This window comes from Lissotriton helveticus, chromosome 3_1 (genome assembly GCF_964261635.1).
Source record: "Lissotriton helveticus chromosome 3_1, aLisHel1.1, whole genome shotgun sequence".
NCBI lineage: Eukaryota > Metazoa > Chordata > Amphibia > Caudata > Salamandridae > Lissotriton > Lissotriton helveticus.
Genome location: NC_136061.1, coordinates 635,926,453 through 635,954,213, shown reverse-complemented (window position 1 = coordinate 635,954,213; position 27,761 = coordinate 635,926,453). Strand labels below are relative to the sequence as shown.

The 27,761-nt window shown below is 46.5% G+C and overlaps 1 protein-coding gene across 5 annotated transcripts in view; it reads left to right on the top strand.

Annotated features, from left to right (window-relative positions):
* COL16A1 (collagen type XVI alpha 1 chain) overlaps positions 1 to 27,761 on the top strand; it is a 950,832-nt gene that overhangs the window by 472,620 nt on the left and 450,451 nt on the right. For all 5 annotated transcript variants that reach the window (XM_078680648.1, XM_078680645.1, XM_078680647.1 and 2 more), the window contains exons 10-11: positions 10,836 to 10,871; positions 14,839 to 14,865. In XM_078680648.1, coding sequence (XP_078536774.1) covers positions 10,836 to 10,871; positions 14,839 to 14,865 — 63 coding nt within the window. The remainder of the gene's footprint in view (positions 1 to 10,835; positions 10,872 to 14,838; positions 14,866 to 27,761) is intronic.

Below are 27,761 nucleotides of genomic sequence, written 5' to 3'. Positions count from 1 at the left end.
AATTGGTTTTGAAAAAGCACTTAACAACAGTTTATTCCAAGTGTGCTTGCCATACCAATGTTAAAAACAATGTAACCTAAGCTGACTATTTATGAAGACAGCCTATGGTAAGTGTGGTCATGTGGTCGACTAGTTTCAGCAATGAAGGGACTATTACGTCCTTGCTTTCATCAGGACCAATTTACAATAAAACTACTGCACCAACATAAGAATGTGAGACAAAACATAGAACTAACACCCATGAAAACATAAACAAGTGTACACAGTCACCTGAATGCTTTGGGTGCCCTTACAGTCTGTGCACGTCACTGTAGAGAGAGAAAAAAGTGGGGAGGTATAGCTATCAGTAACAAATGGGCCAAACAGTAAGACCATTAATTATGGTTCAAACTAAATGTGGTTTTTTGACAAAGGCACTTACTAGGCAAAACTCAATAGAAATACATGTGGAAAGAAATTTCTCATGCCACATGTCATAATGCTCTTACCTAAATCTGTAAGGCAGGCTGGCCTCACCCCACCTGGCAGAGGCTCAGGGAAAAATGAAGCACCGCTCTAAAAAACATGTAAAACACATGTCAAAACATAAAATGCACAAGACAGAGACAGACTTCTCCCTCAAATTACAACCGAGAAACCACGGTCTTGTTTATCCATCAAAGATGGTATTCTTTACTGAATGGAGGCTCCGTCTGTATAAGACCTCAGCAAAAGAAAACGAAAACAAAGAGATGTAGCAAAGTGCAAGGGCTCCTCTCACCTAACCGTCGGTACTCCTGGCCGGCGTCCTGGCCGTCTGGGGAGGTACCGACGGTTGGCATTGGACCGTGTTATAAACCCTGCTCTAATTGGTTAAATCTCCACATGAGGCAAGCACTAGCGCCTCTGGATAAGTATCACTGCAGTCGGGGCTATACGCCCACTCGTTAGAAAGCCAAACAACGCTCGCGCGTACTCAATGTAAACACCAAAAGGCAGGCGGAGGGATGTTTAAAAGCCGCGCTGCTATTGGGTGCGCGGTCGCGTTGAGCGTCTGAACGCGTCTCCTGGTTGGACGCGTAGTCACGTGGGGCCCCGAGCCGTGTCCCGTGATAGGAAAAAAAGCTGCAATAAGATTGCTGGGTCTGATGTAGGTTGTCAGGGAGATGGGGGTAAACAAATAGCGGTAACAGGCCCTGTTAGTATACGGGCCGAAGAAAAAGGTGATAAAAAACTGCGTTTTGGAGTACATAGCACTGGCAAGCTATAGGGAAGCGCAAAAAACTCTAAACTCAAGGAGTGAAGTTTGCACTCATAGATTAAGGCCACGGAAGTGTAATACACCATGAGGGGAGTAGAACTCCCTGAGTGTCTGTCTGTAGGTACAGCAATTGAAAGCAGGGATTCCCTATTCAAGTATAGTACGTAGCTAGCCTGAAGATCTTAATACAAAGAAGGATACACAAATCTCGGGAAAACCTGGATAACTGTATCCCTCTTACTAGGGAAAAGCTAACTGCCCACTGCTGGAGATGTAGCTACAGGGATGAAACTGGAAACTTGAATAAGGCGATAGTATTGCCAATGGGACCAATCACAATGAGGACCACGGAATTTCATCGTTCAAACCCTCTTTGTGGGTTTTCAATCTGAGTACCCATCTTTGTTCCTTTTTCAATAAGAAGCTGGCCACATCTGTAGTATGGGTTGGTATAAACGGTTGCTCAAGGACAGTCCACTGAAATTCGGTGGCTAGATGTTTGGCCTCCAGAAAGTGAGAAGTAAGTTTTGTTGCTTGTCTTGCGCACCGGATCGTGCTCTTGTGCTCAGATATCCGTATGCGGACCTTGCGTGTAGTCATGCCCACATACTTGTAACCACAAGGGCAAGTGATCAGATAGATGACGTGGTCACTATTGCAATTAGTGAATTTGAATTGCTTCCATGGTCTGGTGGTCCCTATGTCTATTTCCAGTGTCTTCTTTGTCTGGGCACAGACCTGGCAGTTGCCACAGGGGTGATGTCCTTGGACAGGTGGAAGATCCCATAATGTACCTACAGCTCTGGGCATCTCGTCGCGTGGCCTGGTGTGCACAAGTCTGTCCCTCAGATTCGGGCCCCTCTTGAAGGAGATCATGGAGCGGGGAAGGTTAAGATGCCCGGAGTTCAGGATCGGCCAGTGTTTCTTGACCGCACTCTGAATGCGGTTTGAGAGGCTGCCAAAAGTGTGGACAAAGGTGAGTCGGTCTAGCTCCGGCTTGGGAGGTTTCGGTTCTAATAAGGCTTCCCGATTATTGTTCATAGCCCTTTTCATGGACTTTTTAACAAGTTTGGGAGGATATTTCCTGGCCACTAGTTGTCTACTCAGATCGGTAGAGTGTTTGTTGAAAGTTGTCCTAGTAGAACAGTTCCTCTGTACCCGAAGAAATTGGCTAAAAGGGAGGCTCTCCCTCAGAGCTCGTGGATGATTGCTGTCGAAAAGTAACAGAGAGTTCCTTGCGATGGACTTCCTGTAAAGTTCTGACTGTAGGCCCTCAGGTCCTGCTGTTATTAAGAGATCAAGGAAGGCTAGTTGTAGTTGACCGATCTCAATGGTGAATTTAAGATGGTTGTTCCTGTTATTCAGCCACCCTAGGAATTCTAGGCAACTATCGCTCGACCCTCGCCACACAACAAAAACGTCGTCGATGTACCTTTTCCAGGTTTTTATTCTATCGATGAAAGGATTAGTCTGGTTCAGTACAAGATTTTGTTCGAACGAGTGAACATACAGATTCGCCAGGCTGGGGGCATAAACGCTCCCCATGCTGGTACCTGATGTCTGAAGGTAAATCTGGTCCTCGAATTGAAAAAAGTTTTGTTTCATGGCCAAGGTGGCACAGGCCATTATAAATTGGACGGGAGTAATGCTGTTCAGTTCTCTTGACTCCAGTAGTTGTTGTACCACGTCCAATGTCTCATCCTGCGGGATGGAGGTATAGAGTACCTCAACATCGAATGAAACTAGGAGATCAGTATCTCTATCAAATTCGATGTTTGGTATCAATCTGAGGAGGTCAGTGGTATCTTTGAGATAGGTGGGCATTTCCTGCACCATTGGTCTCAGAAAATAGTCCACAAAGGTGGAGAGGGGTTCCAGGGCTGATCCTATCCCGGAAATTATCGGGCGTCCAGGGGGCGGTCGTTGCTCCTTATGAACTTTAGGTAGGGTGTAAAAGTAGGGCATTTTAGGGTGCTCAGTGCACAGGTACCTAGCTTCAGCAGGAGTGATCCATCCCTCAGAGGAGGCTTCTTCAACCATTACTTTGATATTTGATTTAAGCTCTTCTGTCGGGTCATGATTTACAGGAGCGTAAGATTGTCTCAAGTTAAGTTGTCTGAGACATTCTGTTCTATAAACTTGAGTGTCCATTACAACAATCGATCCGCCCTTGTCGGCTGGCTTTATGGTTAAGTCCTTGTTGTCAGTCAGAGACTTAAGCGCTAAGTGATGAGCTTTGGGCAAGTTCTGAAAAACTCTATGATGAGTACTGAAGAGATCATCCATCTCTTTATCGAGGGCTTGCTCATAGGCCAATACTTGTGGAGGCATAAGGTGAGTGGGAGGGGTGAAAGTGGACTTACACTTCAAACCGGTGTTGACATCTTCTTCACTCTGAGTATTTTCTTTTTTGGCCCGCGAAGAAGAAGTGTAATCTTATCTTCCTCTGAAACCTGGCTACTTCTAGCCGGGTTTCAAACTCATCATTATAATGAGTTGGCACAAAGCCCAGACCCTTATTCAGGGCCTCCTCTTCTTGCTGGGTCAACACGTGACTGCTCAGGTTGATGACTATACTGGAGCTGCACTGCTCTGTCCGGTCTCCTTGTTCTTGGATGAGTTGCTCCTCAGAGTCCTCCCCTCTGTTGATGTCGATGGAGGGCTGAAGTGAACTTGAGTGTTCCCTCTCTTCCTGACTCGGGATCTGCCCCGGCCAAACCCTAAAAAAGGCTGTCCGTTGAAGTTATTCGCTTGGAAATTGCCGGGGAGGTTTGGCATATTTGGACCCATCGGCTGTTGGAATGGGCCTGGTAGTTGTGGTGGGAAGAAGGGTTGCATTCCTCCAAACTGCCAAGGATGGGGTGACCACCACTGTTGTTGTTGGTTGCCCCTCCAATTATGTCTAAAATTCCTTTTACCTTGGCCTCGACCTCGTGAGTAGGAGTTATCACTGCCAGTGTCACTGCCCGACGAGTTATCACCAGAGCTAGATGTACTGTAGGATGATCCTTTTCTACGGGTATTAGTACCAAAGTCTGGGGGAGTGTATGTGTCGCTAGAGTAAGGATAAATCTTCTCGAACTTAAACTTATCAAGATCTTTCTTGAATTTATCCATCTTAACCGACAGAGTGTGCTCTCTAAAATCCCTGTTGTTTTTGTTTGTATCATCTAGATTTTTGCTAAAGACTTTAGTAGCTATTGTGGTTTTTATTTTGGACTCTAGGATTTGAATTTCTATAAGCATAGTATCAGCTATGCGTTTAGAAGTTTGGATAATCAGTATCAGCCAGTCTCTGGTGCACCTCCAGGCGATCAATGCCCAGTTTTTTAGAAACTCTCTATCATTAAGAAATAGTCTAGGTGTGTTGGTTACTATGAGACCGGTGGGTGCACAGTCATTACGTAGATATTGTGCCATGATTGTGCCATGTGTAGCTGTCCTAGTTTGTGACTTCTTTAGAACTAATAGTTTACCCCATTCATCCTCCCCCGTAGTGACAGCAGACACTGAGGAGTCTGTCAAGTCAGGATGATCTGCCAGTGCTGCTAGGAGATCAGCATCGGAGAAAGATAAGCCGTGGTTCTCGGCCATGGTAGGGAAAAGTGTCCTGTCAAGCGTGCAAAATATGATCCAGAGTGGCAATAAAAGGTTCGAATCACAATTACGTGATGAACCACTACTACGATATAATTAATTTGTAGGGAATATTAGGTCCGCAGCCAAAAGACTGCACTGAGACAACAAAACACAACTGTCATTTGTTGCTCTGGGCTTTATCAATTCCCAGAAGCAACGCATTGCAATAGTCAATAGGTGCAAATCAATCATATTTGCTCTTTGTGAGATACTATTACTGACTTTGTAGGGAGAATTTCCTTTTCTGAATTTTAGGTCGTATTATCTGCCTTGTTCTGCTCAACATATCTTCAGACATTTGTCAAATACACTCATGAAGGTTTAATTTTCTCGATGAACTCTTGAGCCTTAGACCAGGCGTTCCATATTTGCCCGGACAGTCCCGGGGTTTCACCAGCTGTCCTGGCAGATTTCGGGAAATTTAGCTCATGTCCCGGTTTTTTAGAGAGGGTTGACTGAAAATGGTGGCAGGTGCCTTTTTACATTCAACAAAACACAACGGTAGGGGAGGACCTAGGGGAAGTTTAAAGACCAAGCTCTGGATACTATCCCCAGAAGAACTAATAAACAACAAAGGTACCAGAGGGTCTCGAAATGAAAATGCCCATAAGTAAAGAAAGACTAACCAAGGAACCACAATTTCACACAGGTAGTGTCACAGAGAGCTCTCCAAGGATGAAGAAAATACCCATCAGTCACCATTCGGATCCGCCCTTCATCATTTGGGATTTTATCCGTACCACCCGTCAGAGGTTGTTAATGCTCTACTGGGAGGTCAACCCGGTGGTAGGGGGTGCCTTCCAACAGTGTTAGAGACGACAGTGTGGAGTACCACTAGATGTTAGTAAGTGGCCAAAAAAGTGGGACTGGGGTGTGCAGTGCCAAAAAGGTGTGGGAAAAAAAGAAACCAAGAAAAAGTGTGTTTAAAATTGGTTTTGAAAAAGCACTTAACAACAGTTTATTCCAAGTGTGCTTGCCATACCAATGTTAAAAACAATGTAACCTAAGCTGACTATTTATGAAGACAGCCTATGGTAAGTGTGGTCATGTGGTCGACTAGTTTCAGCAATGAAGGGACTATTACGTCCTTGCTTTCATCAGGACCAATTTACAATAAAACTACTGCACCAACATAAGAATGTGAGACAAAACATAGAACTAACACCCATGAAAACATAAACAAGTGTACACAGTCACCTGAATGCTTTGGGTGCCCTTACAGTCTGTGCACGTCACTGTAGAGAGAGAAAAAAGTGGGGAGGTATAGCTATCAGTAACAAATGGGCCAAACAGTAAGACCATTAATTATGGTTCAAACTAAATGTGGTTTTTTGACAAAGGCACTTACTAGGCAAAACTCAATAGAAATACATGTGGAAAGAAATTTCTCATGCCACATGTCATAATGCTCTTACCTAAATCTGTAAGGCAGGCTGGCCTCACCCCACCTGGCAGAGGCTCAGGGAAAAATGAAGCACCGCTCTAAAAAACATGTAAAACACATGTCAAAACATAAAATGCACAAGACAGAGACAGACTTCTCCCTCAAATTACAACCGAGAAACCACGGTCTTGTTTATCCATCAAAGATGGTATTCTTTACTGAATGGAGGCTCCGTCTGTATAAGACCTCAGCAAAAGAAAACGAAAACAAAGAGATGTAGCAAAGTGCAAGGGCTCCTCTCACCTAACCGTCGGTACTCCTGGCCGGCGTCCTGGCCGTCTGGGGAGGTACCGACGGTTGGCATTGGACCGTGTTATAAACCCTGCTCTAATTGGTTAAATCTCCACATGAGGCAAGCACTAGCGCCTCTGGATAAGTATCACTGCAGTCGGGGCTATACGCCCACTCGTTAGAAAGCCAAACAACGCTCGCGCGTACTCAATGTAAACACCAAAAGGCAGGCGGAGGGATGTTTAAAAGCCGCGCTGCTATTGGGTGCGCGGTCGCGTTGAGCGTCTGAACGCGTCTCCTGGTTGGACGCGTAGTCACGTGGGGCCCCGAGCCGTGTCCCGTGATAGGAAAAAAAGCTGCAATAAGATTGCTGGGTCTGATGTAGGTTGTCAGGGAGATGGGGGTAAACAAATAGCGGTAACAGGTCCTGTTAGTATACGGGCCGAAGAAAAAGGTGATAAAAAAACTGCGTTTTGGAGTACATAGCACTGGCAAGCTATAGGGAAGCGCAAAAAACTCTAAACTCAAGGAGTGAAGTTTGCACTCATAGATTAAGGCCACGGAAGTGTAATACACCATGAGGGGAGTAGAACTCCCTGAGTGTCTGTCTGTAGGTACAGCAATTGAAAGCAGGGATTCCCTATTCAAGTATAGTACGTAGCTAGCCTGAAGATCTTAATACAAAGAAGGATACACAAATCTCGGGAAAACCTGGATAACTGTATCCCTCTTACTAGGGAAAAGCTAACTGCCCACTGCTGGAGATGTAGCTACAGGGATGAAACTGGAAACTTGAATAAGGCGATAGTATTGCCAATGGGACCAATCACAATGAGGACCACGGAATTTCATCGTTCAAACCCTCTTTGTGGGTTTTCAATCTGAGTACCCATCTTTGTTCCTTTTTCAATAAGAAGCTGGCCACATCTGTAGTATGGGTTGGTATAAACGGTTGCTCAAGGACAGTCCACTGAAATTCGGTGGCTAGATGTTTGGCCTCCAGAAAGTGAGAAGTAAGTTTTGTTGCTTGTCTTGCGCACCGGATCGTGCTCTTGTGCTCAGATATCCGTATGCGGACCTTGCGTGTAGTCATGCCCACATACTTGTAACCACAAGGGCAAGTGATCAGATAGATGACGTGGTCACTATTGCAATTAGTGAATTTGAATTGCTTCCATGGTCTGGTGGTCCCTATGTCTACATAGGGGATAGTTAGCAGTTGTTAGAAGAAAGCAATTGAATTAACATGCATGGCACTGGCTATAACAATGGGATTTTATTTATGTTCTTACTGCCTCTTCTGTAATTCTATGCTGATGAGCGCTGTCATTCTGTGGGCTCAGGTAAAGTAAAATCGTAGTCCTTCTTCTATTTTTGTGAAATGTCCCGGTTGTTGTCTTTAAAATTCTGGTCACCCTATGTCAGGCGTGCAACACCCATTAGACTCACCGGGCTTCAGCTCCCCCCCCCCAGTCCTGTGTGGCAGCCCGGGATGAAACAGATCCTAGGCACACACACAGCCACACCCGAACGTTTCACAGGTCTATAAAAGACCATTTGAATGTTAATTGGGCCTTGCTGTTGTTTCACCCCTTGTTGGAGGCCCTGCAGCTCCACTCTGCCTACTGATTAAAGGTTCAGCCCCCCCGAATTTTTTTCTTATCCCCCCCCCCCCCCCCCGAAATTTTGCTCTAGTTGCGCCTCTACCCTATGTCCACTGGAGCATTTTTCTGGGGCTGAGACTTGGTCTCCTGTGCATCAGCAGGAGCTACTGAGTGTCAACGCTTAAACTTATCTAAGGGGCCAAGACACTGTGTAAAGTGGTGTCCATGTATGACCCACATTATCCGTGTATACGTGCATAATTTCATTTTGCGAGCTCGCAGCAACATTTTGGGAGAATTGCGCCAAATGCAAATCTATTGCTACTCCTTAGTGCGAAATGTGTCCTCAGTTCAAATTTTCAAGTCAATTGTTGACTAGAGGATGCATTTCGCTGCAAAAATATAGCACGTCTAGATTGGGTGCTATCCACAGAACTACATTCGTTTTTTTTTAATTTGCGAACTACAATATATAAAGTTTTGTGAGAGCAAAAGCCGAGAGAAGGCTAGCCACTTGGGGAATGCCCGACCTCCGAAGATGGAAGTACGTACAGCCTGCTGCCCTTCTACTGATTATGGAACATCAACCCTGCAGGATGTTCGGGGTCACTGAAAGTACCTGCTGAACACCGGTGCCCTGGGGCTGACGGGCACCACTCACCCTACATTCTCTGCTTGCGGTCCTGAGCTAAATTAGCAAGCACATGTCGGATCTTATTTCACACACTTTTGTTTTCATTTTGACTCCGTCTTTTGTGAAAGCAGGTGCATCACAGAGCAACAGTGCCACCTGCTGGGAGCTATCTGCTACTTTTTGAGGATATATTTAACTGGGGCTCTACGCTCTTCAAAGAGCATCCATCCATTCCTTCCTATATAGAGGATTTTGTGGTTTTTCTTGGGTTTAGACGGAGGATTGAGGTGAGTGACACATGAGAGAAAAGTGTTGAGAGTCAGCAAGAAGGCTTGAGTATATACATCACTGCTTATTTTGTGCCGGTTGTTGCAGGTGAGCCCCACCGGCACATATTTTAGGGGCAGCACTTCTTTTTCTTCAACTGACTTCAATCCAGAGCAAAAGAGAGAGAAACACAAAATAAGGAAATAAGTCGTATAGAAGGGCTGTGGTAACGCAGGGATTCAGCGTCCCGTGGTTGTATAAAAGTACAGTAAAAGTATCGAGGTGAAGTGGAGGGCCGATCGATGGGCGCGTGATATCAACGATAAAATATATATGCACTCAAATAATTTAAAAACCCCATACATAGTATCAGGGCTGTACATGACACGCACTGCCCCCTCTGGCGCCCACTGCCGCTGAGCTCACTGCTGTTACCCTAAACACCCACCCTGCGCACTGTACATTGTCACCCGACACACTGACCGCGCTCACAGCCCATTGTGTACAGGGCACAATTCCTAAAAAAGAAGTGGGGGGACTTACCTAATTAATCAGTATGCAAGTGGCATCACAGCGCGTGACATCGCGGCGTGTGAGGCGCATGACGTCACAGGAAGTGGCATCACAAGAAGTGACTTCAGATCTTAAGTCCTCACATATATGTTTAGCAGGTCTATCATGAGTACATTTGAGCACATTTCGAGTATACTTGCAAACCCTCCTGAATTAGGCAGAAGATTCACACTTTTGTAAGCTTCACATAAACCAATGTTGCCTTTTATCAGCGTAAAGCTTCCTCTACCCATAGTGCTTTAAAAGAAAAAATAGTGATATTTAAATTATTACAACGCCTCCTCAGCGATTGTAAGCGCTATATAAATGCTATTTATTGTGTGGAAATACTGGGAAAGATCAACATATCTGACTTCTTACAATGCATGCATATCTCCTAAACAGAGCCTGAACAAAGTGAAAAGCTGCCTCTCCTAAGTATGTGTGAAGTGCTAACAAGGTGTTAGCCTTTGTTTCCCTCTGCTGCATTTGCTTCTAGGTGTGAGGTTCCTGACTGCTGCCAGCCAGGAGATTGGAAGAAAGGAGGCCTGATCTCCCCTTAAATTCAGCCTTTGTCATGGGCGCAGCAGAAGTCAGAAATTAGAGAGCCCCATCCCCTCCCCGTCTGAACATTGTTGCAAATGGAAAGCAGATAACATTCTGGCACTGCTCAAAGTGTCCCAGTGTTTGGAATTTACACCGGGACGAATTCAGCACATTATTCAGTGGGGCCCAACTTCTTGGTAGGGTGACGTCCACCCTGTGAAAAAAGTGGGTGGATGCCGTCCACCCACGTGTACCACTGACTGGTGCTCTGATTGTGTACCGTACACCACTACACACTAGTGGCGTAACACAGACCTGCAAGTTCCAGGGGCTTCCCTCAGCACAGCACTCTGGCCGGAGAGCTCCCGATTGAGTCCTGAGGGGGCCCCTATACGTACCTTGCAGGGGGGACCTCAAGTTTTGTGACGCCAGTGCCACACACTGACCATGTACAGCATTTTATGTGTCACCCTACTCACCGACTCTGTCCAATGTGTCACCCTTCATGCTGACCCTGCACACCGTCATACGTGCCGCCCTATACACTGTCGTATGTTCACCACACCCACTGGCCTTTCCATTCTGTCCCCTCCACACAGTTCGCTCAATCCCCTCCTGTCGCCGTAGACATCCCAGGGTTGCATTCTTGTATTTTAACATTGTGGCTTCTTCTTTCAGTGTCCTTCCTGTGAAAACCGACTGCCCGAGGCGAATGTAAGTGCCACTCTTTCACTTTCCAAGCACAGTCATATGTCAGGGGGGCAGGGAGGGAGGGAGTGTATGTCTATCCTGGGTTCTCCACTCATATCGCGCCCTGTGTGCTCCCTATCGGTGTCACCTCTCACTTATGAGAATTACAAAACAGTACAGACGGTGATCCCTGTAGCATCTCCATAGTATCACATCAGGGGTGGCTTGCCCAGCCTTCCAGGGTACCTCCTCTAAGCCGGAGCATCCTTGTTGTGTAGCCCTCCAGTGCCACCCTTCCTCCAGGTACTGCTTCCTTATCTTCCACAACTCCTGCCACTGCTACACCTCCCCAGGTACCACCTCCCTCGTCTTCCACCCTTCCTGTGGTGCCATCGCCCTGATGTTGCCACATCTCACACCTCCTGTAGTAGCATCTCCCTGCTGATGTCATGCGTGCTCCAGGCACCAATTCCCTGGCCTTGAACACCTCCTGTGGTACAATTAGCTTGCCGCTCCCACGCCTGGTCTCCAGGTACCACCCAGTGGTCTGTCACACTTCCTGTGACACAACCTCCTGGCCACTTCCACACTGCCAGTGACTCCACCTCTCTGCAGGTTCCCTCCTCCTCTTGGACTCATCTTCCTGTTGTTCCACACCTGTGTGGGACCACTGTCTGCATCTTCCATCCTCTTCTGCTATCACCTGCTGCTTTTACCCTCTCCCAGCTTCCACCTCACCATCCTGTGTACCAACAGCCTGGTACTTCGGCAGTCCCCCCGCACCCACTTGCTATCGGGCCTTCTTGCTTCCACCCTTTCTCAGACATCACTTTCCTGCTGCTTCTACCCGCCCTAGTGGTACTTCCACCCTTACCCAGATGTCACCTCCTTTGCTGCTCCCACCTTCTCCCGGGTACTCTTCCGGGTTTAGCCCCTCCTTGCAAGGAGACGGAGACTGAGACTCCTTTTTCCGTGTCCTTCCATGAAGCCAGCACTTGCTGTGTTGTGTGAGTGTGGCCATCGGAAAAACCCAGAGCTCGGTGAGTGGAAACCTTCGCCAGGTGAGGCACACCTGCCCTGCCCCTCACCCCTCGGTGTTGCGGTGCCGTCCGGACCTGCACATGAGCTAGCGTGGAAGGAATGCCGCGCTGGGCAGGTGAGATCTTTCCATTCCCTTCTCCGACAGTCTCGCTGGCTGCCTCCAGGTGTCAGTTAAAGTGCAGCCCTCTGGGGCAAGCGTCATTTCAGCGCAAATAACACAATGACGTCTTCCAGAATCCTGTTCTTGGACAGTACATGTTCGTGTAGTTGAGTTCCTCTTTCCTCTGTTCTGTTGTGACCCCCCGTACTTCTGACACGGCTCTCTGTTTCTTCTAAGTTCCGATTCCTCCCGTGTTCTGAGTTTTCTCACTCAGCTCGCCCTCATGCCCGCTGCGAAATATCCCACCTGAGGCAGTGAACTAACCCCAGATATGCAATGTTTCCTTTTCATTGCTCATTTTCATCGGTACATGCAACAGTGTACCAGCAATGAACAATAGAACCATATCAGCTCAGAGTTCTGTCCTTTGCCAGACCAATAGACAGGACTGGGTCAGAGCCCCCTAACAGCCCCCCCCCCACCCCCGCTGATGTGCTACAATCTTCATGGTTTCCCTGTGCAGTGTTTTCTTTATTTTCATTTTTGGTTTCTCCCAACCTCCAAACCCCCTTCCTCCAGCCCCTCAGGATTGAAAATCTTGATCACCCACCCTTCCTATCTGTAGAACATTCACACTTTTCTCTGTGGTTCTCTTCTCTGTCCAGTCACAGCCCTTTCTTTGTGATCTATTTACCCCATCCGCCCCCAGTCTCCAAGCATGGCACTGCCTGACCCCCGTCTCTGCCCCCTTCCATTCTCTTCTCTAACAAAACCCAGAGTCCTTGAAGCGCCTTGTGTCGTTTATTTCTTCCCAAATAAGAGAATTGAAACCCCAAATCCATTCAATTTATAAACGTAAACCTATGACTAATAATTCATAATTGCCCAAATCCGAAAAATGTTTCTAGGGACACCCAACAGCGTCCAATTGGCTAAACATAAGGCTGACTCCAGGTGTGCCAGACATCCACCGTGACCCTACACACCTTCTGTTGGACCATTTGAAGGAGGTCTCAGGTATCCACTAATGACCATGGAGAACGTACAGTATAGTAAACCCCAAACCCATCCTTGGTGAGCTCGCCCACCCTCCAATGACTCTTCACATGTTCCACCAAGATACCGCATGAGCCACATGGTCAGCGACTAGCTGCCGCCTCCCCCCCAATCCGGCACCCAATACCCAGGAACGTGGACACGAGACGTCTTTACTTTTTGGAAGGCGGGCGCTAGTCGCCCGGCCGTATTTATTAAAGTATGAAATTAAAAAAGGTTTTAATTGCATAATCAACAATTTATACAAAAATTCAGCAGGACATTTAGGTACATACTCTTAGCAACAAGTTTGAGAGCCTGACTTTAACAAAACTCTAATACATGTTATTCCTAACTTATACTAAACATCCTCATCTAGAATTTTTGTACATTTCTGGCCATATGGCAGGGTCACTACCGGTGTCAGGTCCTACAAGCTGCGCCTCCCCTCTGGATGTGCGCATGCGCAGTGTTACCCCGGGAATTGCCCGGTCTACGCCCTGAACTCCATTTACCCACTAAAGGAGGGCCCTTACTCTGCGCCGGTGGCGTCATGAGTCCACGCGCGCGGGGTGGCTACCAGCCTAAGGAAAGCGTGAACTACTCCTACCCGCGCTCCTTTGCTTTGCAGCATCTATTACCTTGCCCCTGGAGTTGTGGGAGTGGCCCGCAGGCTCCTCCCCCTGGGCGGGAACCTCCATAGGATGATGCCCGCCCCCTCAGACCTCAAAATATGTGCTCACCGATAATGACCTTACCGCATGCCCCATACCTAATAAATACGACGACCTATGGGAAAAAATTCTAAAGGACAGCTACACTGGCTAATAAAACAGTATCAACGTATAGCTACAAAGGGAAAAAAGGCCTAAAGACATATAGCAATAAATACAGTACACTTCAAATAGTACCAACGTATAGCTACAAAGGGAAAAAAGGCCTAAAGACACATAGCATTAAATACAGTTCACTTCAAACAGTATCAACGTATAGCTACAAAGGGAAAAAAGGCCTAAAGACACATAGCATTAAATACAGTTCATTTCAAACAGTATCAACGTATAGCTACAAAGGGAAAAAAGGCCTAAAGACACATAGCATTAAATACAGTTCACTTCACACATGACTTGCTAAAAGGGGGAAAAATTCCTAGACAAAAGCATCAACAAAATACACCAACCGTTCATCTCTATTACCCTGTGAGACCCGTGGACCGTACATCCAGAACTTACCCTTCAACCAGAGATAAGAACTGCTACCAAACTTTTTGTTCCAAGGGATGGTGGGTGGGAAAACAAAGAAGCCCCGAGCGCGGGGCACACCGTTTCGGTGAGGGAGCGTCCAGGGACAAGGGGGTCTCCTGGGCGCTCCCTATCTCTTTATTCCTGAGGGGCCAGGTGGCCCCTCCTCTAGCCCGCCCCCCCTGACCCGGACCCATTTCCCAGGATCCGGGTCAAGGGGGCCGCCAGCCAATCGGCGGTGGGCCGCGCCCCCCAGGGCACGCCCCCACCGCCGAGTGGCAACCAAGGAGACAGTGGGGGCGACGGTCGCCGCGCCGCCATGCGTGCGGGGGGGCCGAGGGCCCCCCCTTTTCATATTAGATGGGCTCTACCACCTGCCACTAACGCTTCCACCTGCCAATGGCGCGTCCCGTCCTGCCATCCTTCATACGACTTTGGTCCTCAGAGAGCTCTAAGGGCAGGTTAGCTCTTGCACTCCAGAAGCTGCACACATCCACCCCACACAACATGCTAACCTCCTACGCCGGACTTGTGTTTGTGTCACTGATTCTGTGGTCTTTCCTTCTCTTTGCAGGTCACACTGGGGCGTCCAGGACCGAGGGTAAGTTTCTGATGCTCCAGATCTTCTAACAGACATTTTACGGAACATTATCCCTCTTCAGCCTCTGTTCTTTCTAGTCCTCCATGTAATGGACGTCTCATGAAGTGACCAATGAAATACGTTTGTGTGACTTCGAAGCGCTGTCACACTTTGCTTGGTTTGTATATTAGGTGAAGTAATGGAAAGATGGTGGTTTGTTACAGGTGTCTGATGACATGAAGCTGCATGTATGTTATTCTACCACTATATGTATAGTACACTGCATTTTGCCCATGTGTGTGACAGAGTTCAGGACGTTCTATCTATCTGCGAGGCGTAATATTATCTGTGAGTGTCACACGGGATGAGTTATGTCCTATATTTACTATTTCATTTGTACATTATGTGCGCAATGTGTTTGCACACAATTTAGTGAATTGCACTGTAGATGGGAAATAATGTATTAAGAGAGAATTCCCTGTTTTCCAACCATGGAAGTACAATGATAATACAACCCTTAGTAAATGCTCAAGCCCATTGTTAACAAAACCACATTGGTGTTAAACATCAACAATAAAGTAAACTAATCAAAGACAGTATACAGTAATAAAAAAGTATTTGTACAATTTATTCAGTATAAAACCATACATTCATACGTAATTTTAGTGCCATAAAATACAATTTAAAAATGTGTCAAATTCACATGAAGAACAATCAAAAATATTTTTAATTGTTCTTCATGTGAATTTGACACATTTTTTAATTGTATTTTATGGCACTAAAATTACGTATGAATGTATGGTTTTATACTGAATAAATTGTACAAATACTTTTTTATTACTGTATACTGTCTTTGATTAGTTTACTTTATTGTGGATGTTTAACTCCAATGTGGTTTTGTTAACAATGGGCTTGAGCATTTACTAAGGGTTGTATTATCATTGTACTTCCTTGGTTGGAAAACAGGGACTTCTCTCTTAATACTTTATTGCTCCTTGTCCCGGATTGGACTTATAAGGAGACCTCCCTTATTTCTTTTAATTGTATGCACGGTTGGTTAACCGGGGAGGTGTTTCACATACCTCTGAGCATTACCGATGGGAAATAATGTACACACATGATTTTGCACTGATTTTGCATGCCCCATTTTACATGCTTTAGGGTTCGAAGCCTTTGGAAGTACAAAAGGATGAGCAGGGCACAAGTCCTAAAAAAAGAAGTGGGGGGACGTCATCCCCTCCGGTAAAATAAGTGGGGGGGACGCCATCCACCCACGTGGTACCACGACTCGAGCCCTGAGGATGAGTGAACCCAGTTTGCATTCCCACTTATGACCAATGCATCGTTAGATGCCGCCTACAAACATTAAGCTAAGGGAGCCACCATCTATGTCAAATACTGCTTGCAGATAAATGCGGTGTAATTCTGCAGTTCATCAATTGCTGCTTCGCGGCCCTTCGTCTAAGGTGCTGGATGAGTCTGTTCATGCGTCTGGCCTGAACTCTTACCCTGGTCCGGAGTGTAATCATTCCATACACAGATGCCATCGGCATCTTCATTTACTTTATGATAATTCAACTTTTATGTTTCATTCAAAGAGCTTAATTCCAAAGCCCATTTGACTAACTTTTGATGCATTTCTCTCATGCTCGTATTAATGCCGTTTTAACTCAATGAATTTCAGGCTTTTGTAGCTCTCGTTCGGGAAAACAATAAACATTAATTTACATTTCGTAAACCAAATAAACATATGCTGTTCCTGTGAATCATTTAAGGAAACATAATACTGGTAATAACATGTCAATTGTTTTCTATTTCAAACTAATTAAAAATTTGCTTAACTCTTTAAAACACCTTTTGTCTTATATTTGATGGGCAATGTAATTTATTTTAGAAGTTCTTGTGGAGAAATATCTGATGCAGTATGCTGTAGGCTCTCACTACTTGCCAGAGGCTGTCACAGTGGATACAGTCATAGGCTTTCTCAGAATCAATGAAGTTGATGTATAGTTGTCCCTGCCACTCAATAAACTAATCTATGATGTTGCTTGGAGTATAAATCTGGTCAATACACCCTCTGCTCATGCGGAACCCAGTCTATTCTCAACTACTTCTCCATTGCATCAGAAATGTGATGCATAATAATTTTCACCATTTTACCCGGGATTGACAGAAGGGTAATTCCACACTAGTATTACAGCTGATGAATGCTCCTTTCTTTGGAACCTTGACGATTAGGCCTTGGTTCCAGTCATCTGGTATTTTCTTTCCCTCTCAAATGGATATAAACAGTGGTTGGAGGATCTTGGCTGATGTTTCAGGGTCTGCCCTGAACATTTCTGTTAGGCTGCCTTGGCCAGGAGCTTTTCTGTTCTTGAGATTGGATGACATTGATGATTTCTTCTTTTTGTGGTGGAGTGGTGTTCACATCCAGTCTGCCTCTGCTTCTTGGATGTCTGCTACATTTGTTGGTCCTGGTGTGTTCAAGAATTCTTTGAAGTGCCCAGGTCAGCATGCTTCCTGCTCATCAGGAGCTTCTGCGATAATTTTACCTGCAAGGTGGAAGATAGTGGGGCATATTCTCAAGGAGCCATCGCCGAGTTAGCGGCACTTTATCGCAGCCAAAGTCGCGATACATTTGTTTCCCCATTCACAAGCAGGTGCTAACAGCCCATATCACCAGTTTACCTGTGATAGCAGCTGCAAAAAACATCGCCACAGATGACCCCAGCAACTATCTCTAATAGATGCAGAATAGGCGTTCCCGTGCAAAAAAACGCGACAACACCACTCCGCAACATTCTCAATTACCAGCCCAATCGGCGATAAGAACTCAAAACAGGTGATAAAGCGCGTTAGCAGCAGGAAATTAATACCTGCTCTGACTGGTGTAAAGTTGGACAACAGCCTGCACCAGGAAAGGGAGCCCAGCCCAGAGCCACACATGAAGAAAAACAGATGTCATGGAACCACTGATCATGCAGCTCGGAGCACCAACAGGGTCCCAACACCAACCGCCACCACCCCCAGAACCCCTCCTGGCAAAGACATGGCACATCAACTGCACGAAATCATGTACCAAATAATCCGCTTGATGTCGCACACTCACATTTGGTAACATTGATGTGTTGTCACAAAAATGAGCATCACACGTTCACCTTCGAATTACCAAACACATTTTTTTCAAATAAACACAGAACATAAATGAAGACACATGGCGGCTCTCCTCTGGACAATCTGTAGGTCATAGCCTGCAAGACAAAAAATCCGAATAGAAGGTGTGTCATGTGCTCATCAAAGGACAGACTGAGAGCGTAGGAGAGAGAGAGAAATATAGAGAGAGAGAAAGAGAGGGAGAAAGAGAGAAAGATGGAAAGAGAGGGAGGGAGAGAGGAAGACGGAAAGTGAGGGGAGAGAGAGAAAGATGGAAAGAGGGGGAGGTAGAGAGGAAGACGGAAAGAGAGGGGGAGAGAGAGAAAGACGGAAAGAGAGGGAAGGAGAGAGGAAGACGGTAAGAGAGGGGAAGAGAGAGAAAGACGGAAAGAGAGGGGGGAGAGGGACACAGAGAAAAGAAGAGAGGGACAGGAAGAGAGAGTGCCGACACTACGCACACAGGCCTCACTGTTCACCTGCTGCCACTGGTGTGTCGCCAGCCACGTGCCGGTATGTAGTGCAGTTCACCAGGTCCCACATCTGAAACAGATCCCTCATCTGAAACAGAGTCCAGATACATGAATGGCAAAGTACATGCAATTTCACAAGCCATCATCGCCTGTCCGTGCCTGCGCACCCAGGCAGCTGCACCCCAGCCCGTCCTGCCGCCCAGCGGTGCATTCCGGCCCCTGCACACCCAGGCAGCTTAACCCCAACCTCGCCGCCACCTAGCGGTGCATGCCTGCCCCTGCGCACCCAGGCAGATGCACCCCAGCCCCTCCCGCCATCCAGCGGTGCATGCCCGCCCCTGCGTACCTAGGTAGATGTACCCCAGCCCATCCAATGACCAGCAGTGCATGCCCACACCTGTGCACCCAGGCACTGCATCCCAGTCCCTCCCACCGCCCATGGGTGCATGCCCACCCCTGCACACCCAGGCCTCACTGCTCACCATCCACCACTGGGGGCCCTCCACGTGCCGGTGCAAGCCCCAAGCCCGAGGCCCTCAAACATGGCACCCTCCACATCTTACAGCCCCGCTCCGCGGGCCACCAGGTCTCACATTTGAATCTGGGTCTTGATTTCACTATGTCAGAGGACATTCCAATGCACAGGGCATCATCGCAGGTTGCACACCCGCTCAGCCCTTGAGGTGCCACTAACTCTGTGACCTCCGAGGCCACGTCACGTGGCGGTAAGCACGCACTGCCCGCTAGCTCAGGCCTACACTTCAGCCTAGCAGGGCTCACAACGATCGTCCGACCGCCAGGACGGGGCATCATCGCAGGCTGCACATCTGCTCGGGCCTTAAGGTGCCCCTACTTCTAACGACATGAGCAACATGGACGTAAGGGGGAATCACTGAGCCTACATTCATCGATACTTTCACACTTGAAAGATCAGAGACATGACACATCTGTGTGATTATGAATGTTTAATGCACATTCAGTGGAGTGTTGCAGCTGGAGCAGTACAGGGCCATGCAAACCCCACTTTACAATGTTGGGCCGTGGAGGGCCAGCCAGAGTCCTACAGGGAATGACAAGTCCAAAGGAAGCCGAAGAGTTCAGATCGCAGTCTGATTGCTGTATCATTGGTAACCAAACATAATATGGCAGTCCATGTCAAGGTTCGAGGTGAGTGTCGCAGAGTGTATCTGGGGACAGTGGAAGGCAATGATACAGAGGAAGAACTAAGCAGAAACATGCCCTATGGCGGAGATGCATGCTACTGCATCCTTCTTACCACAATGACAGATTCATCCACATCTTCATCCACTGCTGTTTCATGTGCCTCACTTGTGGTTGGTGGTGGCCTGTCTCCTGCACTGTGTGGCAGTGACGCCTCATGGGCCGGAGGTGGAAAGTCTGCCGCTTTGTCTGGCACTGACACTTCAGGGGGCAGAGATGTGGATGCAGTGGTAGCAGCAGCATGCATCAGCGGCAGGCCTTGTGGCAGCAATGCCATGAGGATGGTCTTGAGGTCATTGAGGTACCCAGCTACCTCTCGCTGGTGTGCAACCGTGGCAGCCGCTCTTTCCACCTGCATCTGCTCCATGGTCTCCATTGAACTCCGCATGTGCTCCAACACCCGTGTGACATCGCTAGTGCCACTCTGACTGGACAGTTGCTCTAGTCTCTGAGACAGGGCTCCAGGAATGTCGGCCATGGTCCGTTGGAGTGCATGGAGCGGACTGTGGGTGTCCGTTAGGAACCGTGAGTGTTCCCTGATGGGAATTAGACACCCACGTATGGCATCTAGTTTGGCTGCAATGCGGTCGAAGCCCACCCGCATCTGTTCAGCCAGATTCTCCTGGCACCACAGCACATGGCGTTGGAAGGCATGTGTTCTTCGTGGGGGTCCTGGGTGGCAGCCGTGGTGGTGGGTGCTGCCTGCTGTGTGTTCTGTGCAGGGGGTGGGGTCTCCTCGTAGCAGCTGGCTGCCCTACTCCCTGAGGTGGAGTGTGGATGCTCTCCACGAACTGTTGGAGGGCATTGGATTCAAAGCTGTGGTGGTCCTCTTGGTCATCAGAGAAGAGAGGTTCGGGCTGCTCTGCTGGAGGTGTTGATTGTCCCTCTGCAATGTGAAGGGGAGATGCAGTTTAACAATGTGTTCACATGTATGTTGTTACATTGTAATTTTTTTAATTCAGACTGCATGACTGTGTACATTGTAGCTGTTTGGGAAAAGCTGCCTATTTGATGGGGACAGTGGACATTTCGGCAACATAACAGATGTGTGTTTGTACTTGTTCATTATCAACTCACATTTCCCTGCAATGCCAGATGTGTTTGGCCGGTTCCTATGCACAAGCGGTACCTGTTGTGTCCTGTGTTCTGTTGTGGACGTGTTGCGGTTTGTACCACATTGTTGTCAATGTTGATGTGCACTGCATGTTATGTGTGTGTGTGCTGCATTTCAGGGGAGTCGCCCCTGCCATTCTCAATTTGCTGCCCCTTATCCCTTTCAAGCAGTATGCCTTTGACTTCTGTGCTTATACAGTGCTGAGATGTTGCATACTTGGGTACATTGGTCTCTTGGTGGGAGTTGGGGGTCTGGGGCATGGTTTGTCTGCAGATGTGCTCTACTTAATTGTGCATGTGTGCCATTGTGCCCATCTCCCCCCAGTGCCCCCAGTCCCTGATCGTTACTGACCCTGGTGCTGTTGTGTCCAGTCATGTTGAGCAGTGTCCGGTCCCCTAAATCCTGCCACCGTCTCTCCACTGATGACTGTGGACACCATTTCCTCCATCTCATCCAGGTCCTCCTGTTGCGCTGGACTCCCACCTCCAGTCTGCATTGCTGCCTTCCGGTTGTACACGAGTGTCAGCTTGGTTTTGCACTTGACATCATTCCAGCGCCTCTTGACCTCTTCCATTATACTCTTCAGCACTCCGACTGCATTCACCTTGCCACGATGGACTGCCACAGTCCATTTTTGGTTGCCAATGACACAGTGGAGGTGACGAACAGTTGTTGATGGTGTTCTACCACCTCCGTTAACAGGATCCTGTTTTCCTGCGCTTCCCTGGTTGTCCTCCATACTTGCTCCGGCAACATCCATTGTGCTTCACTGTTGTTTGGCATTTGTCTGTTTTAAAAAAATGTATTTTATGGTGATTTTTGCCACCTGACGTGTGTGTATTGCAAGCCTGTCACGTTTTTTCGCAGATTTTTGTATCGCTATTTGCCTCATCGCAACTTTTTTTGCGTTCATTTTTCGCATTTTTTGTGGCGTCACATTGACTTTATCGCAGACATTTGACGCGTTGTCGGGGCATATCGCATGATACTGTTGCAGGGATTCTGCTCATTCACAGAACTATGTGCAGGAAATTCTGCTCATGCACAGTACTATGCGCAGGAAACCAGGACCTCGGTGTATTGTGGTGTACCAAAAAACCCACCTCAGTGCCCTGAACCCCGATCCGACTAGCATTAGTGTCTCATTCATAATTCATACTACAGCGAAGCTACCAATGATTATACAACCTAGAACATGCAACTTAGTAAACTCTCAGGAATAGTGGGGATCAAGAACACTCTTTTGTTCTAGCTCTCATACCAGTCCACAACGTGAGTAATCAGAGACACGGTATAGTTTAAAATGTTTATTTTAACTAACGTGCTCTAAGATGCAGTACTTTCGCCAATACTAACAAACAGATGCATAAGAATAATACAATCAGCATTGTTACAATTCCATAAAACACAAAAGGGGAAATCATATTATAAATGACAGTGGAAACAGGTTTAAAGTGCAGTTACCACCCTCCCTGTGCTAGGAGCTAGTTTTAATTAATAATAGAAGAAGACCTCTAGGCTTCGACGGGGGACCCCATACCTCCAAGATCAGTTGGAATTAATCACATCCCACAACAAGAACAGCTCCTTGATGTTGGAAAGGTTGTCTCCAATGCCTCCTTTTAAAGGCACCCGAGTTTGAGTTCGAGCAGCTGCGTTTTCTGTTATGTCTATGTGCGTGGGACTGATCATCATGAATTAACAGCATACATCGTTATTTGAACTTGGACGCGATGTGCAGCCTGAGGGTACAGAGCGCGCCTAGGTTTGTGAAAAACAGACAGTTCTCATGTGAAAGAGCACAAGCAGGTTATTTACGACAGCCATATAGTGTTATGTCCATAAGCAGCAAAATGGCGTTTAAGCATATCCCTCACTTATGCTAACATAGCAATTTCTGCAGTTGATCCCTTATCCTCACTACATCCTCCCCTTGATCGGTCAAATGGACAAAAGACTCAATAGAACACAGAGTTCAAGTTCGAGTGAGCAAGAAATAAGTTTATGAAGTCACAAGGTCGAAGCCCACAAGTTTAAAAAAATGGGCCAAACCTGTTGTAGTACAGGCATTGAAAATGGTGTGGATCAAGGCACCGAAATGTTGTGGGAGTTTAGTATTTATAAGCGCCTGCACCTTTGTGCGGGTGTTAGCCACATGAAGGACAAATGTTTCACGGGAAGATGTGAGCGCAACTTCTTTTTGGGACAATAGTGATAATTCTGCTCAACTTGTTGAACTCTGCTTTCAAGGTCGGAATGGAAGGCCAAATTGAGATGTCGAGCCTCTCATGTGGGGGCGGGAAAAGCTCATTTTTACTGCAAACTACATGCTGTGAGACAGTTACAATGTAAGGGATGCCAGCAGCATGACACAGCAAGCTTCATTATTTAAAAGCAAATAGCTGCCGTTAGCAAGCAGGGTGAACATAGGTGTGATGGCTGGCACTGGATTACTCTTTAAAATACAAGCTAAATTTAGTGCCTGTATGTTACAAGCACCGTGCAATTGTATATTCTTACACACAAGGGAGTGATCAGGTGCGGAATCATATGATTCCCCAGTCAAGTACACTTCTTTGCCATCCCGAAGGCATCTGTATGTGAAAGGCAAAGACCACACTTCATGGAGAAATGCACCACCCAGGGGCTCATAGCATCCTAGTGCATACTGCTTCATTCATGAACTAAATTTAAACAGGGAAAATGGTAAAGTTATCAGCCTATGGATAAGCCAGACAGCAGAATCAGTTTCAGCCACTGAAATGGGTAAAGGTTCTAACTTTTCAATGTGTAACAGACTGAATGATGCATCCTTCTTGGACATGAACTGTTGTTTATCTGTGAGGTTAAAAGGCAAAAATAAAGATAATGTGTTCATATAGTACCAAGAAACCTTCCCCATCTTAAGTGTCTCTACAGTCCAAGCAAACTGCATCATGGAATGCAATTGATTCTGACCATAATACAATACAGAAACTTCATCATGAACAATATCGACAACAGATAAAACGATATTGTCTAGTGTATAAATGCCGGAGGAAAGCGTGTTAATGCTTTTATCAACATCTGGAAATTTTCGAGGGGGTACTTGATGTTGTGGGGTTAGTGTCAAAAGAAAAACATGACTGGTTCGCTGCATCTGATTACAAACCACGCAATGACACATCAGTGGGATATGCATCCTCAGTATCTTCATGTGGACTGCTAGCCGGAGGATTCAACAATGGATTAATAACAGTGGTCATCTCCATGGCAATGTCAGGCCTGATGTTGTTTGTTGAGTCCAAGACAGAATTCTTTAACATTGCTTGGCAGGAAACAGCTGGAGTCATACTAAGAAGAATCTGCCATTCACTGTAATTTGGCATTGTCCACTGAGATGTATCTTTTATCCTTGCGACCAGGTAGTGGAGGTAAAATGACTGTACAAGTACCCTTTACGCTAAGCACCGGGACTGGTGCACGATAAGAGGGACCAAACTCTTTCTTGTTCTCCAGCTTCTCACAGACCAGGTCTCTAACTCCAGGTAGCCAGCAGCTACCGAAATCTGTAGTGTAGCTTCAGTGGCGAAGGGCAATTGTTCCTTTGCAAGACTGTCACAAGTCTCTTGTAGGTTCTGTAATACAGCAGAATGATAATCTACGTCAAAGGCTGCGGCTGACGCCGCCATATCTAGACCATCAAGGTCCGGGACATATATTTTTATGGCAAAAGGCAATTCGTATGCGGTCCGCCCACCCATAGTTCTTCTTGGGAGATAATTAAGTGCACGTTGCACACTACATAAATGAGCAAACCAGTTCCTGCCAGTGCCTAAAACTCTAGCTGTCAAGGATTGCTTTAAGTCATGATTCATTTGCTCCACAACTGAATTGCCCTCAGGCCTGTATGGAGATCAACATTTGACTTGCACCCCCAATGACCTCATGGCATCCTTGTATGCCTTAGAGGTGAATGCTGGACCCTGGTCAGAATGGAAGGTGGCACATGCAAAATTTCCCACAACGACACGCAAATCCCTGATGACAGTTTGTGCATCAGCACTATGTTGTGGCCATACCCATAGAAAGCGTGTGCACAAATCAACTGCAACTAAGATAAACTTATACGCAGTACCTGAAGAAAATGAACCGCATTGATCTAAATAAACACAACCGAATGGTTTATTAGAAATGTACAGCTGAGTTTGTGGTAGCCGCACAGCAGTAGAAGGTTTAATCTGCTGGCAGATGTCAAAAGAAAGCACATGATCCCGGGTTTGTTTATACAACCCACGCCACCAGTAACGTTGCTGTAAGATAAAAACAGTCACTGAAACGTCTTCATGAGCCGAGGCCATGCCTTTATGTGCAACTGTTATCAATGAATGTCTGCGGTCCGCGTTGGGAATCCACCTGTCACCAACATCATTAATTCTCATATAGAGAACTTTATTAGGACTTAACTGATAACAGTATTTAGAAGGGAAACCTTTAGGGTAATTACCTCCCTTCTCTGCAGCTGCTATCGCTGCTAAAATGTCATCATCAATCTTACTCCTGGATCTTGTAACTGCTGCAACTGTGTATGTAGCTACTGCTATTTTAGCCTCTTCGTCAGCCAAACTGTTGCTAACAGCGTGCACTCCTATGCGCTGGTGACCGAGAGTATGAATTACATGTGTGAGAGGCAGACGTTCTTTAAGTTCTGCCACTCGAACTCAAAGCATTTTATGCTTGATTGTGCTACCTTTGGAATCACAATATACATTCTGAGTCCAAAAAAATAAGTTGTTGTTGAAAGACTGAACACAGTAATAAGAGTCACTTATAATCAAAGTTGTCACATGTGTATCAGCAAACTCCAGTGCAAGCACCAGAGCACGCAGCTCCGTCAACTGGGCGGTACAGTCCCCTAATGCCTGCGTGTGCACAACATTGGACTTGAATTCTCCATTTACCATGGTACCGGCCACTATAGCGCAGGCTTCTGAATAAGAGTGTTTAGATTCCGTCGCCGGTTGCGCCGAAACGTCTGTGTAAATGACACAATGGTAATCCTCAAGCAGGCTCATAGACAGAGGAGCAGGATGCACAAATTCATACTGTAAGAACTCCTGAGTTTGTAAAGAGGAGTCAAAGATAAAATTGACATCAGGTGATGTCAACGATGTAGCCCATTGTATCCAACGAGGATGTAAAGCTTTTGAGTTTAGTACACTGGCTTTTGTTACTGCCTCAAGCGCAGAATACGGTGTAACAACCATCATGTGTTTTCCTTGCGCCAGTGCATGTTCCTTCAGGTTATCCATTTGGACCACATTCAAGACTTTTTCAACTGTTGAAAATCACATTTCAGTCGAAGTGTACAAATGTGACTTGTAAGCTATAGGTACTGTGTCACTTTCATTAAATGTCAAGTATGTACAACCAACTGCGCTTGGCACACAGGTTTGTGTGGTTGTCACATGTTAACAAGCATTTAGATTCAAGAAGATCAGTCTGCAAAGATTGCAGAATAGCTGAGCGTTCCGGAAGCCAGCAGGCTTTTGTTAAGGTCGGTTATACCAAGGCATATAGCAGCTTGATAGGCTGGGCATATTCAGGAATGTGAGTTCGACTGAAGTTCGAAAATCCCAGCAAAGATTGAAATGTTTTCAGGGTTGTTGGAGAATGCAAAGGTGCGCATTTCTTTAAGGAGTGATGCGCCAAGATTATACCTTCATTGTTGAGCTCGTAGCCCAGAAATAACACTGTGTACTCTGCAATGTGTGATTTCGCAAAGTTAATTTTGTAACCGTAGTCCGCAAACAAAACTATGATGTGGTCCACGCGACAGAGATGCGGCTATAACTCGTCGTCCGTGTGATAAATATCATCAACGTAGAAGTACGCATCGGGGTCTATGCCGTCTAACAAAGAGACGACATGTGCGGCAAAAACTCCTGGGCTGTTTTTGTAGCCCATGGCTAATCTTTTGAATTGTTTTTGTTTGCCGCCGGATGCAAAGGCTGCCCATTGACTACTGATAGAGGACAGGTTATGACTAAAAAGCCATTGGAATTAATGAGTGTGGTTTTAAACCTTTTTCTCACAAGACTGTCTACAAGGGCAGAACTATGGGTATTCTGCACTGCACATGTTCGACAATGAGAGTTCAAATGTCGATAATCCAAAATTATGCGGTACGACCCATCAGGTTTGGTCACAGTAAAATGAGGATTATTCATCGGTGACACACACGTCTTAATTACTCCTTGATACTCTAATTGTTCTAGAATTTCAGAAATGGGAGCCTTTGCCTCCCACCGGAGGGGATATTGGGGTTGCGGCTGTGGCATAGACCGCAATGGTATCTCATGGGTGATGAAAGTTTATCCCACCCAACCTGAGTACGGTACAAAGCTGGTGCAAGCACCAGAGCCCTCTCTTCCTTGAAATTATTTGCTTGATCCTTGGGCACATTGTGTGAAAAACTAGGGAGGATCACTTCCTCCTCCCTCGGAGCAGCTAAAACAAAAGGCAGGGGCCAATCTGCCTCTGCTAACAGGATGTCATATGAGAAAGTCAGATTTTCCCAATGAATCCCTTTAACAACTCGTTGTATATCACTTTAAATTAAAAATACTATGTCATATAGTCTGTCAGGTGGTGCCACTCGGGTGTCAGCAGTTTCAACTGTGATGAAAGTGTCAGTTGCTGTCGCCTTCAGAAATGGATGCAGTGCTTGCCGCACTATCGTAACCTCCGCGTTACTGCCCATGTTAGGTTCTGTCCTTGCTGTTAATGCAGCAACTTTATTTTTCTGAAACAAAGGGCGTTGATTAGGAAAATCGTCCTGCTTGCCTTTACCGTCAGTCTGACGAGGTTGCTCTCAACTTCGACCTCTGCCGCTATCCTGGCGATCTCCTCAACCGGCTTGTGAGCCTGATGTATCCTGTGAAGAACGAGGAGAACGCTGATGAGGGACCTGAAATCTA